Raw genomic sequence first — 12,938 nt, forward strand, 5'->3', positions numbered from 1 at the left:
CATAACACTGTAAAGGTTAACTAAGGGTTACTACCAATTATCATTTGGTCACACAATAACTGTGATTAACGTTCATTTTCTTCTTCAAAATTTTATTCACTCTGAATTTTTTCACAATGAGCAAATATGAGCATAGGTTCATAACCAGAAAACAAAAATAAAACTAAAGATGATAGCTTTTATTTTGGAAAAAAAAAAAAAGGATCTAATTTTTCTCCAAAGAGAGAGGATCTTTATGGATAAAGATACTTAGGACCAGGCCAGCCCAGTGGGCGTAGTGGTTAAAGCTCTGTGTGCTCTGCTTCAGCAGCCCCAGTCCGGGGGTTCGATCCCAGGCACAGACCTACTCTGCACACCAGCCATGCTGTGGAGGCATCCCACATACAAAAAAATAGGGGAGGATTGGCACAGATGTTAGCTTAGCTCAGGGCTGATCTTCCTCAAGCAAAAGAAAAGAGGAGGATTGGCAATGGATGTTAGGTCAGGGAGAATCTTCCTCAGGAAAAAAAAAAAAAAAGATACTTAGGACCAAGAAGGAAATAGGAAATTTGGGAGTAGAGTGTTCCCCTTCATCTTGGGAAACTGAATGCAGAACCTAGATCCCCAGGATCGTATATATTGCAGCCTCTCCTGAAACCTCACATTCTACAAGCACCAAATTCTCATTGATTTGCAAGAAAATATAATTTGGCTTCCCAGGTCATCACCACTATCGGCCTGTTAGGTCATTTAAGGAAAATCTGGCTGCTGCTCAGGAGCCTTGGGACTGCAGTCACCCCGTGTCACGAACAGCCACCTCACTAGCAGTGCACTGTCCCAGGCTCTGCCCCAAGGAGCTGTGACTCCAGAGAGAAGGCTGAGCTACGGGCTGCTGAGTTAGCCTGCTGCCCTGCCACCTGCCTTGCGACCCCAGTCTTGGTGCTGTAATCCAAGGATACACGTGCAGAAATATAGACAACTATTGCAGGCTGGAAGAATAAAACTCCTTTAGTCTTTGAAATTCTAACTTGCCGGGTGTTTCTCATGTATTTTTGTTTGTTTTTTTTGCTAAATTCAGTCCCAGAAGACATCAAAAACCAAATATTTCTCTCTGCATATCCCTGGAGTCCTCGTTGGCTTCCGGGCTACTGGAACTAGGTAACAAAAAAGGAACGGATTCACAGTGGGTGTCAAGTCAAATCAATGCCAGCCTGATTTTCTCAAAATCAACGGAGCAGAATGGTCCGTTAGAGGTTCACGCAGAGGTCAAAGACTGGACTGACTTCCGGTTTGTTTGAAAACTCCTGCCTAACATTCCATTTACCCTGCAAAAGCTCGTTCTCCTGCTTTCGAAAACCTAGTCCATAGAGCGATATTTTTTTTATAGCATTTTTCAGATCACTGGGGAAAGAACTTCTTAAATAGAATAGCATCCTGTTATACCCTTTCGGAAAACATTTAAAAGTAAACTAATACTACATATGGCAAATTAGGTATGCAGATTAATAGCACGCATTCATCTGGGAAATTTAATATGAGATCATGTTTCCAATGCAGTTGCATACCAGCAAAGATGTTCATCAGAAAGCTCAGAAGTTCCTAGAATGAGCCAAAAATACAAAGCATTCGCCTTTTTCAGAAATATTTTAATAACATGTGAAAAGTGTTCTCATTGAACTCTGTGGCAGGAGGGTTTTGAAAAAAAGGAATTGGCAAAGAGGGCAAAAAAGTGAGCAGAGAGAAAGAAAGGTGATTTCTGGTGTTCTCTACCTGGAAGCAGTACCCAGGGCAGTGATCCAAGCTTGGAAAATGCCAGCAAAAAAGGAGAAAGGGTTTTTCCTGGTCACTAGAAAGTAAATCAAGGGGAGAAAGATGCCCCCATGGATGATGAGGCCCACAATCACCGTGACCATGTACATCCCCAGTTGCCTAGCAACCACTTCTAAGTCCTTGATTGCAATGATCTTTCCACAAATTAGGCAGGCGATACCCAGGGGAGAGTACCTGAAAAACACAAAAGAAAAAAAATAAAGAGATCATTATGGGATTCAGAACTTAAATCTGGGCCCTCCCATGGACTGCACCCTCAGGAAAACCCTTCCCATTTCTGTACAGAGAGCTTTGCTGAATGAGGTCATGAGATTCAACAGATGCTATATTTTCCTTCAGACCAACAGCCATATCTGAAATCTGTTCTTCGGATCTGGTGGCCCCCGCTCTAATGAAAAACCCAAAGCCAAGCTTGGTTGCTCAGTTATTTTTAAGAATAGCCGAGACAAGTTTTACCATCTCTTAGGTAAGCACCGCGCTAAAGTTGAGAGACGCACAGGTTGTGTCTTTGAGACTCTCCTTTGATTTCTCTGTTCCTCAGCTTCTCCCTTGGAAATTTGGAATAAATTTGGAGCTTCTCAGAAAGCCCATTAGAGTTTTGCCAAGCCATCAACTGGTGTTTGTAAATTTGCTTTGTTTTTGCCTCAGAAGATAGGAAATATATTAAAATAACAGACAGACAGAGAGAGATCTGCCAAAACGAGAAAACCACCTGAGCCAAAGAGTACATTGAGAGAAATGCGGTTTGATTACCTCTAAGTCTGAAAGGCCTCCTCTCCACATTTACTCTAACAATCGTGCTGACTACCGTTCATCGTGTCTCAAGCAACATGGCGAGAGCACCACACACTTCGCCTCATTTCATTCTCCCCACAACCCTAAGATCTAGGTATCATTATTCCTACTCAGCAAATGAGGAAATTGAGGTTCAAAAAACTTAAGTAACCGGCCCGGGACCATGAAACCAGGAAGAAGGACGAGAGCAATCTCAGATCTGTGAAACTCCGCGACTGGGGTTTTTTCCCTACCAAGCCAAACCACTTCTCTTTAATGAGCAATCATAGCTCTTTGTAGCTCAGCAGACAATTCTCCATGTACAGTTTGTCCTGTGTAAGCTTATTCTATATTTCTACATTAGTATTACTTTACGGAGAGCTTGGGAACAGTTGCCTGTTGTCTGCACTCTTGAGCAAGCCAACCCTGTTCTCTCTCATCTTGAGTGTACTTTCTGCCTGTTTGGCAACATCCCTTTTTTCTTGCCCAATCTGGTGTCGTTAGAGCATGAACTTGTTCAGTCTGCGATACTTTCTGACTAAAATGAAAATATTTGTGGGAAGGTGGATACCTTATTAAGAATTATGAACCTATTTCAGAGAACCACTGTGGGGAAAACGAAGTCTCGGGATGGGGCTCCCAGCCAGGGTTAAGGGAGTTGAGAAAGGGAGAGGGACACCGAAGCCAGATTTGGTTGTTTCTGCAACTGTGCCTGAAGCAAGCCCTTTCCTGCGTTGAAGAAAAGCTGTGAGGAGCAGATGAGAGTCATAGACACAGTTACGCAAGACATGGAGCTCATCCAGCCACTCACCAGCTACAGGACCTTAGTTAGTGACATCTTCCCACTTACAGATGAGCTTGTCAAGGCTCAGAGAGGCTCACTCCAAGCTCATGGGGCTGCTGCAAGGATTACGTTTTTGAACGTGCGTATGTCTGCACTGTCCATAACGCCTCCCCCATCCTTGTCAGCAGCGCTGCTTCCTGACTCCTGGCAAAGGAGTCCCTTGTATGTTCTGTCTTCCCGCATATACCCCATGTCCCCTCATCATCATGCTTAATGAGTCAAGTCTGAGTTAATGAGGTTTTCTAAAACACCTCACGGGCTGCCGTCACCCAACTGTGGATGTTTTTACGAGCAATATATTATCTCAAGAGGAAGCTTCTCCTGAAAGAGCTGGTATGTAACTGACACTCATTAGTTAGAATGTTAGCATAACTGCTTTCTTCCCTGAGAAGCATCTAGCCTGCACCTCCCAGCTACCCTTTCCCTGGGGTAAAGGCTGGCCAAAGTTTGAGGGCTGCGTCCACAGGCGTTAGGGAGCCAAGTCATTAAATCCTTGGCCTTCCCACCACTTTACATTTTCCCCTGGTGCGCCCATGGTCACAACACCTCAGAGAGCGGCAGGGTAGTCTCAGGGGCTGCCTCTCTGTCCACCGGAATTGTAAACAACCGAGCAGAACGCATCTTCCAATAAAGCCAATAGGCACTTATCTTCATAATCCAAGAGACTGCTTTTTTCCCAAGCACCAATCGCTCTTTAAAGATGTCCAGAAAAAAACGCAAATACGAGCTGTTTTGGGTGCCATTCCATTTTCCTGCTCTTCTGAGACAAGCAGTTTGTAGAACTGAGATAAAATGTTTTTAGGGCTCTCTGCCTAGGAAGCCTGGCTATGGAGTCCCCCTGGAGAACATGTTTGATCCTAAGCCAAATGAGTTAGAGAGGTAACAGGTGACCTCTGGAGCACTCAGCTCGCTGGGAGAAACATGAGTTCTCACTCTAAATGGAGTGTTATTCAAAGGCCATAAGGCAGCGTATTAGGGTAAATCAACAGGGCAGGCAGGGGCCCTGCTTAACCCAAACACCTCGGTCTCCCAGATTAGGATGAGCATTAATAAGGAAAAGGAAAGAGCCTTTCTTCTGTGATGCCTTTTACATTACTTTCCTGCACCTGTTTTTAAAACAAGTCGCTTAAGCCTCCACTCAGAATCTGGACCTTCTGAGTTCCTGGGTTTCCATGATAATGAATTATCTCATTGAAAATGGCAAATGCCCAGGGTCCAAGGTCACCATTCAAAGCTTCTGAGGTGAAACAAACAAACAAAGCCATGAACCAAAGAGCATAAAGAGGCTGAGGGCTCCAGTGAGCGTTCTGAAGCCAAGCGATGCTCAGTAATTGTTGGCCCAGTTTCCAAATCAGAAGGACACGACTATAAAGCTATGGGGAGGGAATGGCTTCCATGCTGCCCTGAGACTGGTTGTGTCCTCAGCTCTAGGCACTGCTTTCAAAGCCACTGATTCATCCAGGACTGGGCTGCTGTATCTTTTTCTTACTGTTGTACCATCCATTCTTGCCTCCACTCACAGTCCTTATCATCCTAAGGTTCCCACCAAGATGCCCCTCCCAGGTCTGCTCTCTACTCCAAAATCACAAATTTAAACACAGCACTTAGCATACGCAGAATTCAGTCAGTGTTTCTGTGCATTCATAGACACGCGCTTCAGACTCACTTGATCTGCCTGGTAACAACATGGACTCCCCGGGCCGCCACATGCCTATTGAGTTAGAATTTCCTGGAGCTAGCCTTGGGGCATTTATATTTTAAACAAGTTTCCCAGGTAATTCTGATGTGTTTGGAAATCAGTGTTTTGAGGAATAAAATATGATCTGCAACTGAAAAAATGTAGATATTACTAGGTTAGCCTTTGGAAACCATTTACTTTATCTCCAATTAAGGCCTTTGGTTTTAACCCACTAAAATAGTTAATTCAGGACTTTTAGGCACAGGACAGATTGTGGGACAAATGCTTGGAATGGAGGTAAGTGGAGGGACTTCCTCAGTCCTGCCCTAAAGCCACTTTGGTTCAGTTGCACACGTTTCCAACAGCAACGCCAGCCTACCAGTTTGTGATGGATCCCAAGAGAACTCAGAATTGGAAAAGTCTGTCAATAAAGACTTAAACACACACCCCAAGAGTTACCTAAAGGTGCTGTCTGTACTTTGGCTCTGGAAGCAACACAAATCTCCATTTGTTCCAGTCCAGCTAGGGAAAGGTGTTCTGGCTATCCAAGGAGTGACTTTTGCTGAGAGTTACCATATGTGGATCAGAACTTTTCATCAGGATGGAGTGAAAATCAGTTTGTAGAGTCTCCAGGCTTGGTAACCCTCCAGGGACTTCCTTTTGCAAATAAATAAAACTCCAACTCATCACAGAGGCCTGTGGGATCTGCCTCTTGCCCACCTCTCCAACTTCACGGCCTTCCATCCCTCCCTCACCGACCAACCGCACTCCAGACCCTCATTCTGACCCTCAAAAACCTGTCACTTGCTGCTTCCTCCCCTGGAAAATGCCCCTCTCAATTCTTCACGGAGCTGCCTCTCTCTCATTCTTCAGGTCTTCCTCAAAAGTCACTTTCCCAGACAGCCCTCCCCTCGTCCCTCCTGATAGAGTTCACTCCCTACTTCCATCCACCCATCACTCTCTATGCCCTTTCCTGTTATTTGACTTTGTAGCACTGCTTACTCTCTCAGTTCTTATTTGCTTCCTTTAATTTTTCCCTCTCTCCTATCACTAGAATGTAAACTCCATGAGGACAGGAATCTTACTCTGTCTTATTCACCATTGTATCACCAGTGCCTCAAATTGTTACTGACACAGAAGGCATACTCAAAAAATATTTATAGAGTGAAAGAATGGAATGATGGATGGATGGATGGAAGGATGGATAGATGGATGGATGGATAGATGGAAGGAAGGAAGGAAGGAAGGAAAGAAGGAAGGAAGGATGGATGGGTGGATGGAAGGAAGGAAGGAAGGAAGGAAGGAAAGAAGGAAGGAAGGATGGATGGGTGGATGGAAGGAAGGAAGGTGGATGGATGGATGGATGGATGGATGGATGGATGAATGGATGGATGGGTGGGTGGGTGGGTGGGTGGATGGATGGTGGTGGTGGGTTAACTGAGAGGGAGAATTGGAAGAGTGGGCAGAGAGTTCACTTCTCGTTTTATGTTCCTATAGTGATTAGATTATAAAAAGTTTTACTTTCTGTTTAAGTTTTTAGATTATGAAAAGAAATGTTTTTAAGAACTTTGCAGAAAATGAGGATATGAAAATCACACTAAAATTAGGGTTTTTCTTTTTTTGATGAATCAGAGGCCTATGTAGGCTTCTTAAAGAATTAATGAACATGAAGAAACAAAGGGTTGAGTTGATGATAGTAATGATAGTCACAAAATAACAACAATAATACTAATTCCGGTGAAGTGCTTGGACAGGGCCTGACACATAGAGAATGCTCTGTGACTACTGGTCAGAATTTCACCTAATCCTCACAGCGACCCTATGGCATGGATTCTATGATGAACCCATTTTACAGATCAGGATGTTGGGGTTTAGAGTATGCCTTACTTACCTAAAGCTAGTAATAGGAGGATCCTGGATTCAGTCCAGGCTGAAGTTAGACAGAAGTTGTGTTAGACACAATTCCATACAACTCCTGTTACTTAGGCTGTGCCACACTGGGCAAGTTAACCTCTGTGCCTAGTTTCCTCATCTGGAAAACAGGGCTAACAAAAGTACCTATTTTGCTAGGTGCTATTGTGAGGAATAAATGAGTTACTGCAGGTAAAGTAATTGGAATAGTATTAAGCATATAGCAGGAACTTGGTAAATCTTACTTATGATTTAATAATAAGTATAATGAAAATAGTAATTATCTCTTGAATAACAAACAAGTAGAGCATGGTAACTGAAATAATACTGAGTATACAGCAAGAATTTAATAACTCTAAGTTACAATTTAACAATGATAATTATTAGAATAATAACAATCTCAATGCTATATTTCCATTATTCCTACTCTTACTACCACATGGAGAAGAATACAAAAGAACCCTGATTTTTTAAGCTTTGAGGAGTCCATTGAAGAATGGTTGGCAGTTTTATCCAGAACCTTCTCACACACATCGTTATCAAATGTTGATGCTGACAAGGCAGCTAAAGAATGACAGAAATGTGTGGACTTGGCCTCTCCTCTCGTGTAACACCCTTCTGACTGTCTGCCTGCATGAGGTAACTGAACAGCTGTCAGAAATCCTTCCGTAGGTCTCATTCCTGACTCACAGTTGCTCTCCACTCCCGGGATATGAGGCTAAATCTTTAGGAGTTTTCATTCATTGTATAGGAAACTTCTTGATCCACACTACCCTCCAACCCTGGGGAGAAGGGAGGCTACACTTTATCCCATGACTCATTTGATTTCCTAGAAGATTCCCTTCCCATCAAGGGCTCAGAGGAAATGACCTTGGTGCAGATGAAAGAAGAAACTTGCATATATTGCCACATCACTGGCATCATCATGCAGAAATGTGCACTGCACATTTAGAGCAAGGATGCTCACTCTGCTAGAAATTCTAGGACACAAGAGTAGATCCTAATGTTTCATGGCAGGAGGCCTATTCTGCTTTATGTATTATCATTTATTAAACTCTCAGCAGGCTCACAACAGATCTGAAAGACTTTAAACATATTTTTTACAGCATCACTATGTGTGTGACTTTAACTCTTCACACAAAAGAAATATTCAGAAATCTAGTATTGCCTGGGAAGTTGAAGAATCAGTCCAATAATCGAGAAGAACGCATTATTTTATTAGCATCTTTTCTAGGTTTTATAAGTACAATTAAGCAACGATCTGGACAAGCCAGGTCTATTAAATATAGTTCATGAACTCAGGAGGAACATCTTCCTGATTCAGACCCTGGGGCCTTCAGCTAGCTCACTCATTCCTGAAGTTTTAGTAAGAACTTACTATAGGCACATCACTAGCTTAGGTTTTGTGGTGATGAAAAAAATAATAGATTTCTGGCTGGTAAGGTGAAAGCGGGGGTCAAAGAAAGGAAGTAGAGAGAAAGAAGGAAGGATTTCAGTGGAAGTCACCACACAGAAGTGGAAGAAGATCAGAGGAGGAGAGAGGAAGAAGGGTAGGACAGGAAGATGCAGACACGGGGAATCTGTAACCCAGAATGCCTGTGGCAAAAAGAACACAGATGTGGTTTGGTCTAATAACGTTTTTTTTTTTTTTCCTAGGCAGGCATACAGGACCATCATAGGGGTCTGAAACAAATGCATGTAAAAACACTAGAAGTTTCCAGTGACTGAAGGCACACAGCCTCCTTGATGAAAGGAGTGGAGACTCGTGCTCTCCTGGGCTACCCTGGATTTCAGAACCACTGACCACAAACACACAGGAAATGGAGACAACACTGCTTACATGATTCACACAAAAAATCCCACCCACTTACGCATCAAGGATTTTGATATCAGTATGAACTCCAGTTTTTCTCTCTCTCTAGCTATATAATCATAGGTAAGTTAATTCACCTCTACGAGCCTCAGTTGCCTTTTCTGTAAAATGGGAATAATAATACCATCTCTGCACGTTGTTGGGATTCCATTTGATGGATGTTACGCACTTATCATGGCTCTTGGCAGATAAAAGGAAATCGATAAATGATAGCTTCTATTATTATAATGATCACGATGATAAAGAATCAAGAGTTAGTGTCTCTAGACGAGAGTTTTCTCTTCTGTAAAACGAGAGGCTGGGACCCCACTCACAAGAGCTCTTATAGTTCTAACACACCTCGATTTCACTTTTGCTTGCATGGCCTGAGAATGGCCTCTGTTTTCTTCTCTATGAGTCATGAGCGACCCAGATCTAAGAAGCATTGCTTTGGGACACCAGAATATGGGAGCCGTGGTTCTTCCACGCACCCTGGGTCACGCCAGATCCCTACTCTCTTGGGTTTACTTGACTTTTTCCTGCTCCTGCTCAGCTTCAGTGTTACTGATTGGTTTTTCCAGCTTGTCTCTCTGTCTTTTTTTTTCTTTCAGGACACGAATCAGCGAACTTTGTATATAAAGGGCCAAAGAGTAAATATTTTAGGCTTTGCGGGCTACACGGTTTTGGTCAGAACTACTCAACTCTGCCATTTAGCACAAAAGCACCCCCGGACAATAAGAGAACAAACGGTGTGGCTGTGTGCCCATAAAGCTGTATTTGAGCACCGAATGTGAATTTCATATCATTTTTATGTGTTGTGGAATAAGATTCTTCCTTTGATATTTTTCCAGCAACATAAAAACATAAAACCCCTACATAACTCCCAGTCCATGCAGAACACTTGGTGGATAGGATTTGGCTCACGGGCCATAGTTTTCTGATCCATTTTCTAGGAGAAGCTCCAAAAAAGAGAATGTATTTGGTCCACACCCACCCGCCCTTTCCTACTAGGAGGGCTCCAGTATCCTCTGGGTACCCCAAGACCTTCTCACCCCCGCACCACAGTGAAGTAAGAGCTAGCCTACTTACCACATGATCATGATCACTAACTTCATGACGATCTCATTCAAGATGTTGAAGAATTCCACCATCAGCTTGGCCTGCTCACCCATCTTCCCCATGGCGATGCCAAAAGCAATGAAAAATCCTATCAGACCTGTTGGGTGAATCACATTACACAGAAGGACAGATTATAAAGTAGGTGTTTCTTCTCCGGCCTTCTTTACCATTCCCCATGTATGGCGCCATGTTCTCACTGCCTGTTATCCCATGAATCAGCCATTAAAAGACAAAAGCATTCTATTTCACACTGAAAGTGCCTTTCCCCAGGATAATTATGGCTTTCCTTAACATTTTTCACACAAGCAAGTTGGACTGGAGCACTGCTAGTTTCTTGAAGAAAATGAACTCATTTTCATTCCAAACGAAAAAGTGCTCTCTTCTTCCTCGTCCTCACTTAGGAGAGCATGTGTGAGCAGATTCCGTTAGTACACAGATTAACGCAGGCAGGCTTGTTGGGACTTGGGGATTATCACGCAACCTTTGGAGCCAATATTTGAATAGCAGAGACCAATTAGCCAGTAAAATCTCTGCCAGGGCTGAGGCTATATTGCTTTGGTGTTATCCATCCCTGGGTGGAATGTTTCACTCTAGAAAAATCCTAAACATAAAATTATTTTTTTATTGCTACTTGCCTAATGTGAGAGGCAGGAGGAATGTTGAAACATCAAATGGAAAGCAATGCAAAATCCGGAACAGTTGGGAAATCCCAATAGACCCAGTTTGTTTGGATTTAACCTATTATTTATTAATTTATCACAATTCTTTTCATGGTCAACATGGTTAGAAGGCTTCTCTTTTTCATTTTTTCAGAAGAATAAAGAGAACATAGCTTTTACCACTTCCCGGCCCCTCAGACTTGTTCTCCCTTCACTTGACATCCCGTGACTTCCATGTAAATCCAGTCCCCCTCAGCCTCCAGGGTCAACCCCAAGCCCAGGCCGGAAGGATATGAGGAGCTCTGTCTCCACCTTGACGTCAACATCAAACTGCCCAAGTGCTGGACCAACTCCAACACCCGCCTTGGGTCTCATCTCTCTCTTGGCTTTTGCCGCATTCCCTGCATCTGGGCATCCGTCTGGGAGGCTGCCTTACACTCTAGTTCCTCCACGGCTAGGCCTGGCTTCTTTCTGCCCAGAAGAGTCTCTCTTGCCATCACCCCTTTTTCCCTCAGTGTCTCACCTCCCGGACGGGAGTCTCACCCAGACCTGCCGAGGGACTGGGGTGCACTACATGGCTAACAGACATCCCCAATACTGCCTGGGGGCTGTCCGAATCTCTGATTACCGGTCCCATGGGCCTCCCCACCCCGACCCACTATTGTCAGTCCTGAGGCTCTGACTTTTTCTACTTACATGGACTACATATCACTGTACCTGTCTCTTTGGCTACAAGACTGCTTGCCCATCTGCCTTTTCTCTGAACTGCAGTATGGAGCATCCTCTCTTCCCTCTCTCCCTCCTTGTCCCCACATCCACCCTGTCCCGGTTTGGCAGTGCCTCATTTCCAGTCCCTCCCTATTACATCCAGTTTCCTCTGTGTCCAGTTATGTTTGGAGTCTTGGGCTACATCAGTAAACACAGCTTTATAATTTGATTCTCTAAGCAGAGAGTGCTTCCTCTCCGAATTTCTGATTATGCCTTTTCCCTATTCACCAAAACCACTCGCCTCCCCACACCAAGCCCATAATAACCCAGACTGTTCACTACCCTTCACAGGACCCTTTCTCTCTTTAGCAGAAAGAATCCAGCACTTGCCCTCAGGACTGTTAATCCTTGGTATTTAATATTTTCCCTTTTCAGCTCCTGGCCAGAAAGATTGACAAGTGACTTACAAGTGAGTTTTTAGCCCAGGACAGGCAAAGGTTTAGTCAGAATTGGATCTGAGAGAGAGTGGCCCAGTTCTGCAGTAACATATGACATCACATCCAGGCTATTCCAAAGCCCTGCTCTCAGCCCAAGGCGAGGAATTTTCTAGGAGTGTCGTGAGAAATAATCTGTGAACATTCTGGCCAAGAATAGCTAGTGTTACTTGGTTAATTTCATTTGGAAATTTTAAGAAAAAATGTGCAAGGTCTCAAAGTCCCAAAGAACAGTAATAAAAAATCTCCCATCTCAGCGTCTGCAGAAACTGGCCGCGTCTATCAGGACAATAGAGAGATACTGAAAGGGGAAATCTCTAGCAGGAGTTGATTTAAGCAGTTGGAATTAGGGTGGAACCCAGAAGTGGGTCTGAGGATTTTTGGGGAAAGAAATGAGTCCTTAAAGAAGTGGGAGGCTAGGGCTTTATCTTCACATTGCAACGTTTGATCCTCGGGACTTTCCAAAGCCAAAAGTAAAAACAAAAAAGCCACCATCTCCACCCTTGGAAGACCATGGAAAGAACCTTATTGCAGCCATGATTTGTAAATGGGAAGTTTCTCAACAGTCTAACTTCCCTTGGCTTTCCAGAGTTGCCATCTGCACTTGGAAACTCATGTCCAGCTTGTCATTTCCTCTATAAACATCACCTCATAGAACTCACTCACCAGATCAGGGGTGTTTCATTTGAACAAAGCCCTCTTAGACTTGGTCATTAGGGTTGAAAGAGTAGTGAGTTGTGTTGAAACTCCCCAGTACAGCCAAAGATCATGTGACTTCCCAGAATCCACCAAGACTCTGGAAACGACCTCAAAAGTCTTCCGAATGATTCACCCCAAAGCCTTGGCCCCATTACTCATGGCCTCAACCTTCCCCAGAGTGTGAAGAAGACTGTGGGGCCACTTTGACTTCGCGGATTGGATTTTTCGTTATGACCTGCGCAAAGAGCCCAAGGGGAGTTGGGAAGGCCCTGAAAGGGTTGTGGGTATCTGGCCAGTGGAGGAGAAGAGCCACTCAGGGGTGGATGCCGAGGATATCTGCAATCCCTCCTTCTCAGAGGAGCTCTCCCACTTTCTCCTTCCTCCTCTCACC

General features: G+C 44.0%; 1 protein-coding gene across 17 annotated transcripts in view; it reads right to left on the reverse strand.

Moving 5' to 3' along the window:
- SLC1A2 (solute carrier family 1 member 2) overlaps positions 1–12,938 on the reverse strand; it is a 138,908-nt gene that overhangs the window by 30,513 nt on the left and 95,457 nt on the right. For all 17 annotated transcript variants that reach the window (XM_070564792.1, XM_070564791.1, XM_070564793.1 and 14 more), the window contains 2 exons: positions 9,958–10,084; positions 1,750–1,983 (listed from right to left, as the gene is read on the reverse strand). In XM_070564792.1, the coding sequence (XP_070420893.1) occupies positions 1,750–1,983; positions 9,958–10,084 (361 nt within the window). The remainder of the gene's footprint in view (positions 1–1,749; positions 1,984–9,957; positions 10,085–12,938) is intronic.

Source organism: Equus przewalskii, chromosome 11 (assembly GCF_037783145.1).
Source record: "Equus przewalskii isolate Varuska chromosome 11, EquPr2, whole genome shotgun sequence".
Lineage (NCBI taxonomy): Eukaryota > Metazoa > Chordata > Mammalia > Perissodactyla > Equidae > Equus > Equus przewalskii.